General features: G+C 52.1%; 6 protein-coding genes across 6 annotated transcripts; 1 reads left to right on the plus strand and 5 right to left on the minus strand.

Annotated features, from left to right (window-relative positions):
- Position 1: 1 nt before the first annotated feature.
- pre2 (proteasome core particle subunit beta 5) lies at positions 2-1480 on the minus strand. The gene is made up of 6 exons (XM_025707421.1): positions 1238-1480; positions 978-1085; positions 768-923; positions 639-687; positions 479-588; positions 2-418 (listed from the first exon to the last, which is right to left on the minus strand). The coding sequence occupies exons 1-6, from the start codon at positions 1367-1369 to the stop codon at positions 83-85; spliced, it is 891 nt and encodes a 296-aa protein (XP_025559432.1). The 5' UTR covers positions 1370-1480; the 3' UTR covers positions 2-82.
- A 268-nt stretch (positions 1481-1748) lies between these two features.
- On the minus strand, positions 1749-3659 carry BO88DRAFT_134547 (uncharacterized protein). The gene is made up of 3 exons (XM_025701409.1): positions 3525-3659; positions 2966-3470; positions 1749-2908 (listed from the first exon to the last, which is right to left on the minus strand). Coding segments are annotated over exons 1-3 (1626 nt in total). The 5' UTR covers positions 3527-3659; the 3' UTR covers positions 1749-1789.
- Positions 3660-4040: 381 nt separating this feature from the next.
- BO88DRAFT_134625 (uncharacterized protein) lies at positions 4041-5306 on the minus strand. Its single transcript, XM_025701410.1, has one exon. The coding sequence runs from the start codon at positions 4893-4895 to the stop codon at positions 4152-4154; it is 744 nt and encodes a 247-aa protein (XP_025559434.1). The 5' UTR covers positions 4896-5306; the 3' UTR covers positions 4041-4151.
- A 195-nt stretch (positions 5307-5501) lies between these two features.
- Positions 5502-8098, minus strand: BO88DRAFT_407408 (uncharacterized protein). Its single transcript, XM_025707422.1, has 3 exons — positions 7904-8098; positions 7559-7822; positions 5502-7495 (listed from the first exon to the last, which is right to left on the minus strand). Exons 1-3 carry the CDS (start codon positions 7937-7939, stop codon positions 5717-5719), a joined length of 2079 nt encoding a protein of 692 aa, XP_025559435.1. The 5' UTR covers positions 7940-8098; the 3' UTR covers positions 5502-5716.
- Positions 8099-9098: 1000 nt separating this feature from the next.
- BO88DRAFT_348179 (putative MFS transporter) lies at positions 9099-14240 on the plus strand (the record flags this gene model as incomplete). The annotated part of the gene is made up of 8 exons (XM_025703407.1): positions 9099-9327; positions 9459-9492; positions 9551-9715; positions 9772-10243; positions 10301-10628; positions 10681-10991; positions 11147-11154; positions 12605-14240. 8 exons carry the CDS (start codon positions 9099-9101, stop codon positions 14238-14240), a joined length of 3183 nt encoding a protein of 1060 aa, XP_025559436.1.
- Positions 14241-15032: 792 nt separating this feature from the next.
- BO88DRAFT_456881 (40S ribosomal protein eS30) lies at positions 15033-15511 on the minus strand (the record flags this gene model as incomplete). Its single annotated transcript, XM_025710948.1, has 4 exons — positions 15033-15056; positions 15177-15320; positions 15403-15414; positions 15503-15511. The coding sequence occupies 4 exons, from the start codon at positions 15509-15511 to the stop codon at positions 15033-15035; spliced, it is 189 nt and encodes a 62-aa protein (XP_025559437.1).
- Between the last annotated feature and the right edge of the window lie 3749 nt (positions 15512-19260).

Here is a 19260-nt window from a genome sequence, read left to right on the forward strand (position 1 = left end):
AGGAGCATCACATAATAAATATCTTAAGCCTAAAATAAGAGTATCATATCCACCATACAGAACCCATCAGCACTTCCCGCGCTTACAACTCCGACGTGACATTCGAGAACTCGCCCTTCTCCAGCTTCGTCTTCCAGAATATCGGGTTCATGTCGTTGAAGCCGTGGTGCACCCATCCCTCTTCCTTGACATGGTACAGGTTGATGAAACCACCAGAGTACGCGTCACGGTGCATGGCAGCAAGGATACTTCTGCGGCCGAGCTCGAGGGCCTCCTCCTCGGTCAAGTCGTAGTGGTAGTTGGCGTCAAGCACACCATATGCGAAGGTCTGACCGGATCCGACACAGAACAGGTTTCCGGGGAGTCGGGTGCCGTCTGAGTCGATGTAGTAGAGAGCGGGTCCTTCTTGGGGCGTCATCTATTGTCGTGAGTTAGTTTGGGCATCGATGCATAATGTTGGTAGGAAGGGTTCGCGTACTCCTGCTAACATCGTTCCCATGCTCAGACCCATTCCCTTGTAAGCATATGTCAAATTGGCGAGAATCTTCGAGGCAGCGGCGACGGTGATACGGCGCTTGTGACGGATTTCTGTCTTGATGTTAATGAATGTCTTGGAAACAGTGGATGATTGAACTTGCCGTGAAGTGTGCATTGCTGGCTCAGATATCTCAACCAGTATTGGCAGTCCTATAAACGGTCATCAGCTGTTCATCCTAGATCATAATTCTAGCACAGAGCGCGCATTGCTCCACACGGATAGCACATACCGCAGCACCTCCGGCCATGGTGCCCAAAAGGCCGGGAGTGGGTTCATTTGACGGCTTGTCCTCCCCGCGGCTCAACCGCGAGACGGGAATGACCTTCTTGACTGTCTGACTCGCAATCCAGTTTCCAGCAGTAGCTCTCGAATCCGTAGCGACGATCTAGGAGAACGATGGTCAGTGCGAGACGTGGCGGAGGCAGTGATGACGGCATACAATTCCGCCCTGGAATCGGAAGGCCAGTGTCGTCGTTCCGTGGGCAAGTTTGATGGGGCAGCTGGGATTCGAGTGGTCATCGGTCATAGCACGGAGGAAGGCTCTAGACTGGAGATACAGAAAGATGTCAGCCCACTGGTTCCGCGATTGGTAAGAGGCATGTAGGAGGGTCGGTCCGGTGTTCAGCCCAATCTTAGGCAGCTGTAACTTTTCCACAACCTGACCCCCAGACAAGCAACTTCAGAAGGTGTATATCTCACGTTATCAACAGGAGGCAGGTTGAACTTCAGAGAGAGCGGAGGAAGGCTCTCTGTGAGGTCCCGCTGCTCTTGCTCTGAGTAGAACTCATTCTGATGCGGCGGGCGGGAGTATTGAGCGACCAATTTATCCATGTTGTGCAAGGTGTGTTGTTAGATTCAAGGAAGCAACGAGGAGATATATTCTGGAGGATAATGTTGGGTGCGAGAGAGAAGATGGAAGAGGGAGATGGCGATGGCGGGTGCAGCTCGGAGCTCTGAGATGATGCTTTGGAGCTCCCAAGCCGGCGTCCGCGTCACGCTGGCCGCCTGGATCACGTGATGACCATCCACCAATTGCTTAGTTACTACTGTATGTATTACTTTGCATTTAACTTCATATTTCCTATAATTACTCAACTAGTTACAATAACAGCCACCCTGCTGACGGTATTGTGTCAGAGCTCCAGTTTTAGAGCGGCTATACACATATAAGCCAAATACTGTACGTACTAGAACTACAATTACAGATAACGAGCACAGCTAGAAACCAATACACTTACCCCAGTCCTCAGCTCAGATGGGGACTGCCACAGGATGAGCCTGCACCGGGACTGGGCTGATTATTTGCGGAGCTTCAGAGCCTCGTGAGGTGTATGAGAGGCGTGGATCTGGTGCTCGTCGCACTTCCTCTTCCTCCTCTGTTTTCAGAGCCTCCTCCCGGACGGATCCATCTGCCACCTGATCTCGACCTGTCTGGCTGGAGTATATGTCCTGTGCGGCAGCAGGAGTGATCTGCTCCTCAACGGCGGGGACGGATGGTCCTTCTGTGCCACCGGTGGCATACCGCTCATCGGCAGCGCTGGTGAAGACCTGCCCTAGAGGACGACCGGGGTATCGCTCCTCGCTAGCACTGGCGGCGACCGGCTCTTGAGCACGGCTGCTATACTGCTCTTCAGTGACACCGGTGGCGCTCTGCTCCTGAGCACGGCCAGCATATTCTTCTGTGGCACTTCGATCCACATACTCCTCCGGCGCGACTCCCTCGACATATCGCGGACTGCCTCCATTGGCATAGGCCCCTGTGGTGGTACCATTAGTATACTGCTCCCGGCCACTTCCATTGACTTGTCGCTCCGCAGCGTTCCCATTGACATAACTTTCCTGGCCGGTGCCATTGGCATAGCGTCCCTGGCCGGTGCCGTTGGCATATCGTTCTTGGCCAGAGCCATTAACGTATCGCTCCTGGCCAGTACCATTGGCATATTGCTCCACACCAGTGCCGTTTGTGTATCTCTCATGACCAGCGCCATTGACGTAAGAAGGTTCCGCAGAACCATTGACGTCCCGCACAGAGTCCGAGACCGCTGTGTCAGCCGCATATGATGCGCGACCATTGGTGGCTCTACGGGCGGCAGTTGGCAAAAGAGTGCTGTCCGGGAGCTCCCCTGCCGCACTCTGGATAGGCACGGTGGTGCTCTCCCAAGAACGGAGATCATTCTCAGCCTCCTCGAGGATTTGTCTCGTAGAGGATGTGCGATCGTACTCGCGTGGGGAGTCACCAGGAACGACAGGGGTATCGTCCAGCTGTTCCAGAACGCGACGCGCATGACGAGCAAGCAAGATCTGTTTCTCGTTTCGTTCAATGACCGCAGCAGTGTGGATGTCTAATGCCTCCTTGAGCTTCGACCTGGTCTAAACTCGAACTTTAGCTTCTGCGATATTGCATGCTGCATTGATCTCAATACTTACCACATTAGTCAACTGCGCCTCGGCGACGAGACTCTGAGCCTCCGCCCTGACCAACTCCTGTTCCAGGGTATCGATTTTATGGCTATGTGGCTCCTTCCACTTAAGTCTCTGGATCTCATCTGCAATCTTGGCCCGCTGGTCGCGGGACGGCTGGACCGAGTTCTCCGTGTCTCGAATTTGCTTCAGCACGACGCGGTATTCCTCAAGATACTGAGCGAAGGTATCCTCCTGTTCGCCAATTTCGGCCATCAGGACAGCAAACTTGTCGGTGATATCGGCGACAGCATCGTCTTCAGTCCATTCACCCCATTCGGACAGCTGGGATGCAATAGACACGCGCTCGCGACTAGCCTTCTCATGAGCACCAATGGCAGCATTCTCATTCTTAATGACCTGGTTCAGCTTCTTGCTCAGCTCGGGCTGCTGAAAGCCGCGCAGCGTAGAGAAGCGGAACCGGGGACGAGAAGTCAATGAGCTTCTCCTTCTGTGGGAGAGGTTGCGATTCCTAAGCTGGTCAGTATCACAATATCATGTCTCTGTAGAGAAGGAAGTGATATACATGATTGCGAACTATCTAGGATATCCACGGTGCCAACTCTCACAATTCAATGTAACACAATGTAGTTTAAGATCAGGTATGACGAGCTAACAATGATAGAGAAAGGATTGCACCTTCCTCGAATGATACTTCTTCTGGAACGGACGGATGGCAGATCCTATCCGATGATCGACAATTAGTTGCAGTAGCTATACCAATCAACCCACGATCGGTTCATTGATAGATCAATTCTGTGGGGCACGAGGGATAAATGGCATTGATCAATGGTTTAATTATTTCCTGCATCTGAACAACAAAAAGCCCTCTGGACAAAGACCGTGACGTCATGCGGAGGACACGGATGAGCATTGAGGTCATCGGCCGGTTGCAGTACAGCCCAGCCATGATGCATCGCGTTGGTTCCATGGGAGAGGGAAGTTAGTTGCTCGTTGAACTCTATACAGTAGACGTGAAGTATAACGAGTATCTCATAGTGCATAGAGCGACAGGACTGCCCCAAGAGGAAGCCAGGCAAGAGTCATGATATCTGAGTAACTACTAATCACATATGCGAAACCAATCTATATACTTGAACCAAAATACCATACCATAAACACCACCATGCCAACCCCACCCTAAGTAGATCTACTATCGAGCCCGAATATACTCAACCCTCACCTTCCTCCTCCTATCCTCCTCCACCCTATCCACCTCCTCATCCACTTCCTCATCCTCAACTACCTCCTTCCACCTCCCCCGTTCCCTAATAGCAGCAGCACCACTAGGTCTCCTCCACGCCCCTCTCTCCCTCATAACCACCCACTCCTCCACCCTCTCCCGCTCCTCAGGCTCAAAAACCCCCACACACTCCACCTCCTCCGCCTCCACATCCGGCAACCGACAGTACTCCCTCTCCCTCTCCCTCTCTCTGACATCAATCACCACCGGCGGAGGCGGGGGCGGTAATCTCGGCCGCGGCCACGGCCTCGCTATCCGAACAGACCTCGCCGGCGGCAGCGGGATGAACGTCTCCTCGACATCTCGAACCTTACTCCGACTTGTTCGGTAAGTATCTCGCTCTCGCTCACGGGGAGCAGGTGGAGGCGGAGGCTTGCGAGACGGTTGTGGTGGGTGGTAGCTTCGCGGTGGGGGCCGGAGGGAAATGGAGGTCGTAGTGGAGCTGGAGCTGGTGGTATCGCTGCAGGTGCTGCATGAGCTGTTGGATCTTCGTCGTCTGCGGAAGTGGTGGTGGTGGCTACTATTGTGGTGGTGATGGCGATCGTGGAATCGTGGTGGTGGTGAGGGAGAGGAGGATCGCGAGGAGGAAGAGTCGAGGTTTAGATTGAGGAGTTTGGGGAGGGAGAGCGAGTCGGAGAGGGGTGGGAGGCACATTCTTCTCTTTTTTCTCTCTTCTTCTTTGGTTGGGTTTATGGTGTGGGATTTGGATGGAGAAGTGTGGGTGAGTGTATAGTATAGCTGGTAGGATATCGATAGGCCTAGTTCTTGGGAATATGTAAATTGTAACTAGGTATCATTGTTGTGCTTGATAACGGAGGGTAAAGTCATTCTAAAAAGAGAGCAAAAGAGAAAGACTCGGAGGGAGATACCCATGTTTCCTATATACATTGTACATTTGATAGCCATGCGGGAATCACTTGACCGGGGTAACCTGTCATGCGGATGGTCGGGCCCGGTGATAGCGTCACTTAGGCGGATGATATGAGGGCTATTGGGTATCGGGTGGGCGCATCATATCTGTGGTGGTGCTAATTTCATTATGATTGTTTGTCATGGGTGCAACGAGGGTTTGAAATGGTTACAGAGATAGAGATAAAGATGGGGATGAAGGTGGAGGTGGATGTAGAAGTGAGGTCAGTATGGGTTGGACGGTTGTTGCTAAGTTGGTCTGGTGACTTCTACATCGGCCATGCACAATCGTTACAAGCCTTGATCTGAGCTACGACCTAGTCAAGGCGCAGAGACGTGCAGATGGCTACTCCTCATACCTCCGAGATCGGACACCTCCACCTACTCTAGGATACAAAGATTAACAATGCTGCCTTAACAGCTAATATAGCAATCTCATTCACAACCCCTCTCTACACGGAAAGGGCTCAAGCAAAGCAAACCCAGCGCCAATTATTGGTTACAAGAGCACCACAAACACCGTGTCCCCCACCCCAAGGAATATCGAAACCCAGCGATCAGCAATCCTAAGCCATATCGTCCGCATCGTGGTGATGGGTGTTCTCATTATCCGATGCGTGGAATGCATCGCCGAACGCCGAGTTCTCCAGGTCCGGGAGGTCCAGCCCTTCGTTTTGCTCGGTGTATGCTGCAAGCGCATCACCTGCGCTATCCATATTCGTGAAATCGAAGTTGGCCCCGTCCAGCGCAGAATCTCCGGCACTTCCTCCGTTTCCGGGTGTCAGGCCTTGGATGCCACTACCCGGGGTGCTGATGCCCGGTAGGGAGCTATCACCGCCAGCAGGCTGATCCTTCTTCTCGTCGTTGACCATCACCCAGTCGCCTGTTTCCCCAGCGGCCGTGTTCGTCGCCTGTCCGTCGCCCATATCCATGTCGATATCGAGAGACGTACCCTGCTGCGTAGCGTCGGCGGTGGGCTGTGGCTGCGGTGGCATGGGTACGCCACCAGAAGGTACATTGGCTGTGGGAGGAACGGCGGGTGCGGCTGTCGGTGCTGCTGCTTCTTGGGTGGCGGAAGAAGCAGGAACGGCCCCAGCGGCAGATGGAGAGCCCAGTTGGTCAAGGAAGTGGCTGTCGGCGTTCTCCATATCAATATCACCTTCCGCTTGGGGTTCGGGTTTCTGCTCAGGCTCGATCTTTTCCAGCAGACCACCTTTCTGCACGCAGGAGATCTTGGGCTCCGGTACGATCTGTCGTTGCCACGATTTCTCCACCTCCCGTACGATGTCGTCAACCTTGTACTTGGCCGGATTCTCTAATTGAGGCGCCTGTGAGTCATCTTCTTCGGAAGGCATCACAACACGACCCTCCAATCTCCATGTCTCTGTGCCAGTCTCTGCAGGGTCTGTTGCGGCTTCTCGGAGCCGGAGTTCTGCGTCCTTCAACAGCGAGGTGCGGTTAAACTTCTCCATACGACGCGCGTGGCGCTTCTTCAACTTCTCAATTTCAGCTGTCATGTCAGCGACCTTCTTAGCGACACGGTCAGCAAATTCCTCAGCCTTAGCAGGCTCCATCTTCTCTGCGGCTTGAATTGACGCGTTGGCATCCTTCGTCTCTCCATTGGCAGGTCCAACGGGTGCATCGAAGAATCCCGCCGTCAACGACTCCAGCTCTCCTTTCCGGCCCAGGCCCAATGAGACCGGAGTGATCTGGTTGATAGCGTACGGCGAGGCGAAGATCTCCTCCATCCACTCGTGGTGTTGCTGGTATCTCATCTTGCTGATCTCGCGCGGAGTAAGCAAATCCATAGCATCCCCAGTCGAGACGTCTTCATCTTCAAGGGCAAAGTCGGCTGTGGCAGCGTTGACTGCAGCAGACGAAGCACGATGCCCGCGCGCAGCCTTGGCAGGTGTAGCAGCGGCCGGAGGCGGCACACCCGGGCCTGGTGGAGGGTAGAACTGCTGGCGTCCCACCATGGCACTCGGGTACGCACCAGGCACCTGAGGGAAGCCTTGCGGAGCCATTTGCGGAGGGAAGTTGATGGCTGGCCAGTTGTTGCGATCGTGTAGCATGAAGTCCTTGCGCGCGAGTTGGCCTTGGCTCTGGAGGAAACGCCGTTGAGCCAGCATGTTCTGGACTGGAGGCATGACGGGGATCCGGTTCGCGGGGATGTGGTCGGTAGGAGGACCTCTCGAGTAGTGAACAATCCACAAGGAAGGGTCAGGCGGGGGGACATTCGGGTTGGGGACCTTCGACGGCAGAAGTCGGTAACGTCTGCGGCAGTGGATAGCCAGGGTCTCGTTGGGTGGGTGATAACCACTGCGATGCAGCCACATCTCCACAAGCTGGAGCAGTCCGTGTCAGCCATCAGCGCGTCAACGTAGGAGAGAGGGTCAGGATGCGCATACGTAGCCGCGAGCCTCGAAAGTGAACGCTTGTTCGACGTCGGCCCAGACATAACCGTCGCTAGCAAAGTTGGTTCCCAGCTGGTTCAATGGCTGCCAGGTGAGCATGACAGATCCGTCCTGCGGGCCATCGAGGAACGTCCAATGCATCGGTTGCGCCTCCCGGACGATCTTGGGCGCGGAGAGGAGGTATTCGACGACGGTGTCGGTGGGCATCATATGCATAAGGGGATAACGGTGCCGCGACACCAGATGCATATGCGGCAGCTATTAAGCGATGGGAAAGGTCGTTGGTTAGCAATCGGACATTCTAACTATGCAGCAGCACGTCTCAGCTGGATGACCTACCAACTGCGCGGGAACACGGCTCGCTGGGTCGTCCATGATGATTAGAGACCGTGAAAGGACTAGGGAAGATGGGTATCAAGGTGGTCGCCTAGCACGCAGGGTATTTAGCGGATGGTAACTTCGAAGCGCATCCGGTGATAAAGATGGCCGACAGGCGACAATCGAGCGCAGACTGGTGGACGGAGAGCAATGAAGGCCAACGCGACGCGGAAATTTGAGGTTCCTGGCCGATTCCCGACATGGCCCCTGCGGGCGACGGGAGAGACCCATCATGCAGATTACCTGCCTGAAGCACCAGGCTGCCATAGCTCCCGATTGAGACGAGATCCCGCCTGGCCAGAGATCGTCGGATAAGCCCACATTAATCCTTTCCCCAAGCGTGCAATTCGTGCATCCGAGTCTCCATCCCCGCAATGTTGGGGTCTTATGCTTTTAGCCGCCCCCCAGACTAGTTAACTAACTAGATCATCCTACGTGGAGTGAGTCAATGAGTTGACCCATCGTCAAGGGAACCTAATGTCCTGCTTCATCCTTCTAACCGATCCAGCATTCTTGCAGTGTTTCGCACACAAACTGCCGTGATGTCCATGCGAGGGAACCATGCAGTATAGTCGGCAAGGGTCATCCAACGACTCTTATTGAAACATCCAGCCGCTTCGTCTTCTTGGTCGCCCAATGCCTTTGCGACCTTCCCAACCAAGCCTTTTCGCAAAACTCGGGTGGATTGGACCCAAGCTTTGACCCGCCACTCACTGCGCAGTGATGATTACTCTCCGCACCCGTCATGATTGGGTCCTTTAGAGTGTCATTGACCCGAGCCCATGCGTCTCCCCTTCGGCTTTTTCATGCACTTGGAGTGTAGCCCTCCTATAGTGCCGTTCGGCTTTGAGCAAGCGATGGCATTATCCCTGGAAAGGCAATTGTCTCGTCTGATCTATCCAGTAGTTCTCTGCCGCTCCCCTCCCACCCCTGCTTAACGTCATTATCCCTCACCTGCGGGGCGTGGAGAGGAGAGAACACATTCGCGTAGTCGTGGCTCCCATTCAAACAGGTCTTATTGGTGACAGACCACGCGAAGCACCCCTCTTGCATCGCGCTGGTGCTATAAATCTTGCTTACGCCCTCAGTCTCCTGCATTCTGTCCTGGTTCGGTCCGACTTCTGCATCTGTGCTTCTCCTTTCCGTTTAGTGAGTCATGGGTTTCTTTGGCAAGAGGGAAGCTCCCGGTGACACTACGGGCCAAGTCGATGCCATTGTTGAGGCTCCTGGGCCTGATCCAGAAAAGCAACAAATCGCTCATGATGAGGACTTTCACACAGCGCTTCCTCAGATCCCTCAGGCCGCACCCATCATTGATCCCGCAGTTGAAGCGCGCTTGTTGAGAAAATTGGACTTGAGGGTTCCAACGCTGCTAGGGTTCTTGTGTAAGTCCCAATATTCTTTTCATTCCCGCACTCTCACTTTCACCGCTCATCCGACTTCCTCTTATCCTGCCCTTGCCACATTTCACCTTTGGTCTTTCTCGGAGCATATCTAATATGATGTGTACGTGCAGATCTTCTTTCCCTTCTGGATAGAAGCAATATCGGGTACGTTTTTCCCAACCTTTGCATACCAGCTGTGACCTGTCGCCTAACATCGTGCCAGAAATGCCAAAATTGCGGGAATGGAAGAGGATTTACATCTCACGGAGAATCGCTATACATGGCTCCTGACTATCTTCTACATATCGTACACTCTGTTCGAGTTTCTGGCTTTGATGTGGAAGATAATGCCCCCACATAGGTGGGCAGCTATCACAGTAATGACTTGGTATGTACAGACCCATAGCATTAAGGTCCCTCGCTCGGTATTCCTGACTGATGCAGGGGCATTGTTGCGACCTGCCAAGCCGCAGTGCAGAACTGGGGCGGGATGATGGCTCTGCGTTTCCTGCTCGGCATGTCCGAAGCAGCATTCGGTCCCGGGTCACCCTATCTGCTTTCCTTCTTTTATCGTCGTCAAGAGCTCGGCCTCCGCTGCGGTTTGTTCTTGTCAGCTGCGCCTCTAGCCAATACATTTGCAGGCGCTCTTGCATATGGTATCACCTCGGGACATGCAAAGATCGCCAACTGGCGCTTGCTTTTTCTGGTTGAAGGCAGCCCATCGCTTGTGGCAGCCTTCTTAGCGTGGTTCTACTTGCCTGATCATCCCGCGTCAGCCCGTTTCTTGACCGAAGAAGAGAAAGAGGTGGCACGCGCCCGGTCGCTCCGACGCAGCGGTGAAAGCGAGCGGGTGACCGGCATCAACTGGAAGGAACTGTGGCAGACCTTGCTGGATGCGAAGGCCTGGCTTACTGCGGTATGTTACAGTAGCTCTTCCAACCGAAAGTAGTGTACTGACAATAAGATGGTATAGTTGATGTACTTCAGTTGCAATGTGAGCTTCTCCTCGCTGCCCGTCTTTCTTCCCACAATCTTGGAAGACATGGGCTTCACTGCGATTAATGCTCAAGGCCTGACGGCGCCGCCCTACTTCGCTTCGTTCCTCGTTACAATCGCCACTACCTGGCTGGCCGATCGGCTCCAGCAGCGAGGCTTGGTGATTGCCTTGTCGTCGCTCGTTGGTGCGATTGGATACGTGCTGCTTGCGACCTGCACCTCCGTTGGGGTGCGCTACTTTGGAGTGTTCCTGGCAGCAGTGGGGGTCTTCCCTTCGATCGCCAATATTCTCCCCTGGGTCTTGAGTATGTACATCGCCAACTTCGCTCTGGTTATGTGACTAACATTTGAATGTAGATAACCAAGGCTCAGATACTCGGCGGGGTATGGGTATTGTTATATTGAACATCATCGGCCAATGCGGGCCTTTCTTGGGAACCAATGTCTTCCCAGCGAGTGACGCACCTCGCTATATTCGAGGCCAGTCAATCTGCGCGGCCTTCATGTTCTTCACCGTGATCCTAGCACTGGCTCTACGGACACTGCTTGTTTGGGAAAACCGTCGTTTGGACAAGAAGTATGGCACTGCAGCCGAGAGGGCTGCCCAGGCAACCACGAAGGGAGATCTTACTCTTGGAGAGGAGAATTATGGAGCAGATTACCGATATGTGCTATAATTGCTGGGTGTTTCTGTGCGACGGAGCTGCTATGATGATATGACTTATGATGACGTGATGATGTATTCGGAACAAGGTATATAGAATACAGACTATGACATACACCCCATGCAAGGAAACGTGCTATTATTGTTGAAGTGAGCCAGGTGTTGATGTTTTTCAGTACTTGCGCCTAGCCAAATCTCATCTTATTCCTCTCTATCACTGACCTTAGTCTTATTACCCCAATATATAGAATGTATTGCTGGAGTCCTTAAATATTGTGCCCAGCTACGACAAGATGTATGGCTTCGACACAACTCATGCCCAGTTAATGATAAAAGTCTAAACGTGCTGAGGGTTTTTGGCTGGAAAAGCTCCAGATAGCAAGAGTAATGCCAGGGGTATGTATAATCCCTGTACATCATGCACTGGCGCGCATGGGGCTCTTATGGCAGGAACCTTGTCATCCTCGTTCCAACACCAAGGATCAACTTGCTAAGACAGCTTACGTCCTTACGCATTGCGACCTTAATATAGCTCAAATCATGGTGAAAGATGGGCAGCTTGTTGTTGGTATCCTTGATTGGGAACATGCAGCGTACTATCCCGTATGGTACGAATATATTTCGGCAACTTGGGGCTTTTCTAAGGATGATGTCGAGTGGAGGAGGTTGTTGTGACGACGCCTCGATGCGCATGAGAGTGCAAGGAGTTGGTGAATGGATTTATATCATTTGAGAGATTATCCAGTTTGGATGAAATAGGCTAGGAAGTCCTGCAACGATTGTCAGCGGAGGAATGAGGAGTATACCAATTTTGTTATAGATTGGATTGTTACCTCAATGAAGTGGAGGCAGAAGAAGGCAAATACTGTGAGATCAATCGCAGCTCGTTGCGGGACATTGGATTGTATGAAGTAGACACATGATTATCTGGTTCATGTGGGCCTGGATATTCCTCTGGAGATTGGTACTAACTACTATATGTACTTGGCCTTCTTACCCGCAATATATAAAGTACAAATAGACAATATAAAATAGTGAGCTCACCAGGAAAAATTATTTTTACTAGATAGTATTTGTTCGATTCCTACATCCAAATTTAGTACTGTGCTCAATTGGGAAGTACTAGCGTGATGATGGAGGGGTAGTACCAATCCCACGGAAATATATCGACGTCACAACCAGACCTTCCCCCACTGAACTTATCGAACCACAACTTGATTGTCTGCATAGTACTACTGCACTTGAAGGCAAAGGTCGTCTTTTTCTCCCATAAACTATTCAGTGAGCCAACAGTCAATTTACTACCACCGATCATGTGCATCGCTCAACAACAAGCGCTAATCTGGGCGCACGCTTACCACCCCACCAGCAGAAAATGCCTTAATTAGGCTACTATCTCTACCATCTGTTGCATATAATCCCTTCCACTACATATATAAACCGCAGTAACTGCGTCTCACATCCAAAATGGCGAACACATCTACCGAAAGCTGCAACCTCTACGGCATCGTGGACATGGGCAGGTGAGGAGTATACAACCCACGCACAACCTATCTTTCCCTACCACACAACCACATAACCAGATAACGATAACACCAAACTGACAAACAACAACAGCAATGGCATCCGCTTCTCCATAACAGACATCTCTCCCCACGCCGCGCGAATCATGCCCATCCTATTCCAAGACCGAGCCGGCATCTCCCTCTACGACGCGCAATTCTCCGGCCCCACGCGGGGCCCAATCCCACCCCACATCACCGAGCAAGTCATCGACCGACTGGCCCAATTCCAACTCACCTGCGACGATTTCCAAGTCCCCAAGGAGAACATCTACGTCCTAGCTACAGAGGCGACCCGGACGGCCTCGAATTCCGAGGAATTCAGAGCGCGAATCAAAGAACGCACCGGGTGGGAAGTCGCTCTCCTCTCGAAGGAAGATGAAGGGCGCATCGGGGCATTAGGGATCGCGAGCAGCTCTGCCTCCGTGGCAGGCATCGCCATGGACCTCGGTGGCGGAAGCACACAGATTACATGGGTGATGGAGACAGAGGGCACCGTTACGACAAGTCCGAAGGGCTCGTTCAGTTTCCCGTATGGAGCTGCGGCGTTGACGAAACGGCTAGAGGAGGCCCAGAAGCAGGGCAAAGATGCTGTGAAGGAACTGAAAAGTGAAATGACCCGGAATTTCCAAGACGCGTATCGGCAGCTGAATGTCCCGGATGCGCTGGTACAGATGGCTCGCAGTCGAGGCAGATTCGACCTGTATCTCTGCGGCGGCGGGTTTCGCGGCTGGGGATACGTCCTGATGAAGCAGAGCAAAGTCAACCCGTATCCAATCCCCATCATCAACGGATTCCGCGTCAAGAGAGAGGACTTCCACGACACAGTCTCCGTCCTAGACGTTGTCTCCGATACGGACGAGAAGATCTTCGGTGTATCAAAGCGCCGCGCCTCCCAGATCCCCGCTGTGGCTGTTCTCGTGAACGTGATCATGGACGCATTACCAGAGATTACTCACATCCAGTTCTGTCAAGGCGGCGTTCGCGAAGGATTCCTTTTCAACCGACTTCCCAGCGAAGTGCGAGCCCAGGACCCCCTCCTCGCAGCAACGGCACCCTACGCATCCCCCTCAGCAACCGCAATCAAAGACCTTCTTCAGTCCGCACTACCCACCTCACCCTCACCCATCGCCTCAATCCACCCTCCACCATCCTTCACCTCGAACCTAATCGCCTCCATAGCCAACCTCCTCTACGCCCACTCCCAAGTCCCCCGCGAATCCCGCTCCGCAGCGGCCCTCCACAGCACGACAACGGGTCTCCTCTCCTCCACGAACTGTCTCTCCCACGTCGAACGAGCCCTCATTGCCCTCGTGCTCTGTGAGCGCTGGACCGGGGACCTCGCCCCCATGGACCAGGCGTACCACAAGCAACTGAGTCGGTGTCTCACGGCGCAGGAGGTCTGGTGGGCCCAGTATCTGGGGAGAGTAGCTGTTGTGGTCGGGGATGTGTATCCCGCTGGGAGAGTGGTGGAAGGGCAGTGGCGAATCCGGATTGAGACAGGATGGGAGGAGATCGTGAAGAAGGGGGAGAGGTGTGATTTGTTGAGGGTGAATGTGCAGAGGAATGAGGGTGTTACTGCTGTGCTAGAGGATGTGTTGCGAGAGAGGACGGAGAAGGTTGAGAAGGTTGGGAAGAGGAAGAATTGGGTAAAGGAGTATGGGGTCAGGGTTGGGGTGAGTATTTGTTAGTTTGAGCTTTTGAGCAGTATCGACGGAATATAGAGGGGTAGCTTGGAGGGGTAAAATGTGAGTTGGATATAGTTATGCCGTAGTTTGAGTTGCGTAGGACAGATAAATCGGTATTTGATAGCTTAAGGTATTTTGAACTGTTACTACGAAATACAAGGGAAATCTTTGGATCTACAGTGCTGCAGTTCTCCTCTTCGTAGGACTACAATAGAGCTGAGTGGGAGGATACGAGAGCTTATCTCACGTCATCCCTGGGCGTCCTCTGAAACGAAGGAGACGCTCAGACTCGGCCTTTCAAGTGCTGGCCTGCGCATTCCAAGTCATCAGTGCGAGCCTGTCAGCCTCGCCACTGTGACTCATTCCGTGACGGATACCCCCAGCACTCTCGCCCCCCGTCTACAGGCGGACACGTCCAGCGCATCCGCAGCCAGAGGTCAGAGAAAAAGAATGATTGAGAGACTGAACAGCGATGGTATTCATCCCAAACAAAATCCGATAAACTCGAAGAACATGAAACAATCATCTGGGAAGGTCATTCCATTTGAAAACCCGTTTCCACACACAAAAGGTGAGTCGATAAATAGCTTTAAAAAAACATCACTAAACGGGCCCCCTGCGCTTGAAAAGAGAAAAAAGCGAAGGGATGGCCTCCTCCCTCCCTCTTTCCAAGCGCCTTTTGTGATGAGATACGCATCACATGGTTTTGCTCAGCCCCTCAATTTCCCATCACGCCAATATGAAACCCGGGGAATCGTTCGTCGTTTTGCGGTTGTTCATCGAAGATTTGGCCGTTTACTGGGTGGGGTTGGCGTTCATCTGTAGATAGTAGAAAAAGATATGTGTAAGCCGTACTGTACTCAACCTCTATTCCAGACTCTCTTCTTCGCGCTCTGTCGAATTTTGAATCTGTGTCAGGTCGGCTTGGTTCATTCATACCTTGCGCTTGCCACCGGTCAGGGTAACGTTGACGAAACGGCGAGTGTAGACGAGTCTCTTGCGGGCGCGGCCCTTGGGGCTCTTGGGCTTCTCCTGCTTCTCGACCTTGGGGGTGGCGGCCTTGACCTTACCGGCACGAGCGAGCTATTGATTTGCGAAGTTATGTTAGATGGATGATGTCTTGTGGTGTTGGGATATCGTCGATGGACGAGGAGGCGAGGCTTACCGATCCGTGAACCTGGAATCAAAGGCATGTTAGTTTATATTTCCATCATTTTATCAAAATCATCATTTTCAGCGAAGGGAATTATCTCAGTTGAACATACCTTACCCATCTTGGCGATTAAATCTGACCTTCAGATACAACAAGGAGGGATTCTGTCGATGGCGTTTGTCGGGGTTGCGAGCAAAGGTCGATGGGTGTGGAATTTTCGCTGTTTCGCTGCGAGGTCACGCGTTTGTGCGGTGGCGCCCCACCGGGCTTCTATCCGCTGCCCCCTTCGGTTAGCCGGTTACATAAGATTACTGTGCTGGGGTGCTGAGTAATACGGCCTTATGCGGTGGATAGATGCCAGAACGAGTTAGTGCGGACTGCCTCAAGGCTCACATTTGTCAGTGGCCTCAGGAATCAAGTCCACAAGACTTGGGTTCTCTATTGGAAATGCAAGATGCTGCGTTCGCAGGCATACTTCATTGCATCGCAGAATATTGCTTCAATTTACCCTTTTCCGCTCTCTTTGAGGAGATAATGGGGTATTTTTGGCGACACACATCATTCCCCGCTTGTGACGCACACCCTAACACCGACCTTACCCTGTTGAAGCTGATATGCTGTTGCCAACCGCCATCATGGTTATGGCGAACTCAGGCGTTGGTGGTTGTTACCACTGCAATATAACAATCTTATCAGTTCGGTACGACACTGCAGCTCGACATGCTTTGAGAGGACGCAAGTACTAGCTGCCTCCGATATTCAGAAGTGACAATGAAACAGCCTCACTGAGAGTCAACCAGACTATGCAACTATTAGGGAAAGAAACCTGCCACAAGACTGTTGACTTACGTCGGCTTTGGCATGTCTCCCGGTTTCTTCGTCTGACTAATCTGGAGTGGCATCACTGAAGGGATCTAGTCCGACACCAGACATTGTGTGATGTAAAATGGGATTTTGAAGGACGGAAAGAAAAGGCTGTCTTCAACATGGTAGTATTATTGTCGACATACGTAAGCTACACACAACGTTCAAGAAGATTGGGGTGCTGCGAGAAGTGCTCCTTCCTTGGTCAGCAATAGGCCTGCCGTTCTAGACAATTGGCGCTGTACTCTACGCTCTTCATTCAGGAAAGAATGGCCGATTGGTCTCTCTATGTGGCCTATACATAGTAATCAAAGGCCGGGACTGCATAGACATTAGCTCTTATCGACAATAGCCTCTGTAACAAAGAACACATCATTGACAAGATCGAAGATTTCACTGCGGTCGAGAAAAGAGAGGATTGTCTGCATCGATAGGTTCAGTGCTGGAGAGCAGACACATCAAGTAATGGAGGAGCTATGCATCTGTGCCTATTCCTTCAAGGCATCAAGGGGCTGTATAGCTACTCATGGTATCGATTGACCCATATGATCAGAATAGCTCATATTGTGTCCATTACTACGCAAGACAGACAGCCCATCCCCAGTTAGCAAAGGTGATGATGTTCTTGGGATCTCTGCTCTGCGAACATCTTGCTACTTCGAGCACTAGCAGGAATACAGCCCCTATCTGACCCATTACCGTTCTGTCCAATATGTCGGCTTCATATGGTCCACACGTTTGGACCATCATGTCTAGGCTTTCTTGACTACTCGACTGGCGTCTAGACTTTTCGAAGATTATCCGTTAAGTACGGTCACTGGGTCTAACGGCTCTGGACCCAGACAGTGTTGGGCTTGTTCCCCATACCGAATTCGTCAAGGTGTGTGTCCAGACGTCAACACATCATGCAATTTTACTATGCGTCGGTGCCTAATTGATAGAACAGGCTAGTGACGGAGTGAGTCGGAGATTCTAGTGATGCGAGGAGACTTTTCTCGGAGGCCGCGAATAACTCCCGAGACTGCACCACATCCATTGAGTGAGGTTTCGATTCGAACCAGATATGCACGAGATTGGAAGCGTGGAGCTTACTGGTGCAGATACTTGAACAAACTGACTCCAAGACTGCGTATGAGTCATAATCGTGGTATGCCAGTGCAGAGACCGTTGCTGCCGTGTAACAGCTCTTCAAAGGCCAATGGCACGCTTTGAACGACACCTCAGGCAAGCAGTCTGACCTGAACTATTCAGACTGGAAATACTTATTACTCCAGCGATGAGTAGATGGACGCCACGCATGCGGAGTTGACTGCCTTTACAGATCACTGGGACTAAACATCCCCCTAATTGTATCAACAACAGACCGTGCGAGCTGTGTAGTGGTTCACATCACATGAATGCTCTACCATGGTATCGCAATAGGATCCGACAAGTTTGCAAGTGAGTGGATGCCTTACAAAGTGTCCCAATAGCCTCGAGATTGGTCCTCGATAATGCCTAACTTATGGGCATGAAGCGACTGGCACTAATTCCTTACCTTGTGACCCCTCTCGAACCAGGATGAACATGTTTGGCAAGGGGTTATCAATTCAACGAGCTGCAGGATTTCCGTCGAGATCCGGTGATATGTCGACCTGCTATTGCCTAGAGTACTTTGTGTACTTTGATTCTATCGGTGTGGAGCGGAATTCCGATATGTCCCCGGCCCATATCCACAACCACGTTGCATTGCGTCGCAACGGCGCTGGCATGTGCGTACTGCGTAGGCAGAAATTTCCGACGTATAGCGAGCAGTGACGAACTGATCCACTGCAAGGTACGTGGTATGCCGGGATGTGAGTTGCTTGTTCCTGTCTATCCGGGCGGGGGTACCTGGCAGTCGGTGAGCAGGCAGCCAAATGCCGGTTGTCATTGGGTGCAGCGGAGGGAATCTGAAACGCAGGTGGATCGGCGGTGACGGGGAGTTGAGTTCGTTTGAGAATCGCGGTGGAGGGAGGGCGATGCTTCAGATCAGTGGTAGATGAGAATGCGATTAAGTTTGGCTATGATTATAGTGTAGTTCGTCGGATGGAATTGGTAGTGCCATGTGTTCTGCTTGATTTTCTCGGTTGGGGGCAGATTTGTCGATCGGGAGGGGAAGAGAGAAGGATTGACTGGAACAGTGCAGTGAGTATTGCACCGTATGGTATTTAGAATATTTCAAGTATTATGACTTTTCAATATTGAACTGCAAAAAAGGAAGTAGTATTTTTGTCAGCTGATGTGTTGCATTGTTTGCCTTTGCAGCAGATGTAATCGCAGAGTAATCCAGAGAGAAACAATCATTGTTGGCTTTTCTTTCGATCGCAGGTGGAGACTGCCGGTATGCTGTGATCTGATCAATAATGACTGACAGTCAGACTCGAATTCGAGTCCACTCTTTGTCTGCAATGATCGTTCATTCTCCCCCTCCTCTTCCCACACTTTGCTTTTGCTGTTCCTGGTTTCATGTGACTGATCTTCTTCATTTCCGCAACAGCCTGAGCCAGTCACAGTCGCATTCTCACCTGCACCCATTTTCAACACAACAACCAGTCGACTCCTAAATTCTAAGTCCTTTCAATGTTCAGCCCATGACCATCGTACTATCAACCTGATCGATCGGTGGAGTCTGATGCCGTTGCGCCACCGTCATTAGTTCCTTGCTGAGACACTCCACGGCCGGGACGCATCACCATCCCCATCAGCCAGTGAGGGGCCCTCCAGGATGGATCGCGGCCGTCAAGCATCAACACTATTAGCTGACTAGTGATGCTTACATCTGGAGCCAATGGTATATCGACTTCATCCCCCCAAAGTCGGCGAATCAGTCGATTCTTTACTTATTCCGTGCCTGACGCCATTGCCCTGATGAAACAAACACAATCCAGCGAATAGAAGACCCGGCACACGGCGGAGGTCGCTGCCTACCAGCCCTTTCTCCGCCCGACAGTGATAATGGTGGCTTTGACGCCACGCAACTCCCAA

This window comes from Aspergillus vadensis (assembly GCF_003184925.1).
Source record: "Aspergillus vadensis CBS 113365 unplaced genomic scaffold BO88scaffold_24, whole genome shotgun sequence".
NCBI classification, from domain to species: Eukaryota; Fungi; Ascomycota; class Eurotiomycetes; order Eurotiales; family Aspergillaceae; genus Aspergillus; species Aspergillus vadensis.

Bases quoted from the DNA above. Each gene is read 5' to 3' on its own strand.
- pre2 (XM_025707421.1), bottom strand. From the start codon at position 1,369: ATGGATAAATTGGTCGCTCAATACTCCCGCCCGCCGCATCAGAATGAG. The intron at 688-767 runs GTATGTGCTATC...GACCGTTTATAG, and splicing joins CCATGGCCGGAGGTGCTGCG to GACTGCCAATACTGGTTGAG. The intron at 419-478 runs GTACGCGAACCC...TCACGACAATAG, and splicing joins TGGGAACGATGTTAGCAGGA to ATGACGCCCCAAGAAGGACC.
- BO88DRAFT_134547 (XM_025701409.1), bottom strand. The intron at 2,909-2,965 runs GTAAGTATTGAG...GTTCGAGTTTAG, and splicing joins AGGCGCAGTTGACTAATGTG to ACCAGGTCGAAGCTCAAGGA.
- BO88DRAFT_134625 (XM_025701410.1), bottom strand. From the start codon at position 4,895: ATGTGCCTCCCACCCCTCTCCGACTCGCTCTCCCTCCCCAAACTCCTC.
- BO88DRAFT_407408 (XM_025707422.1), bottom strand. From the start codon at position 7,939: ATGGACGACCCAGCGAGCCGTGTTCCCGCGCAGTTG. The intron at 7,823-7,903 runs GTAGGTCATCCA...ATCGCTTAATAG, and splicing joins GCCGTGTTCCCGCGCAGTTG to CTGCCGCATATGCATCTGGT. The intron at 7,496-7,558 runs GTATGCGCATCC...GGACTGCTCCAG, and splicing joins CTTTCGAGGCTCGCGGCTAC to CTTGTGGAGATGTGGCTGCA.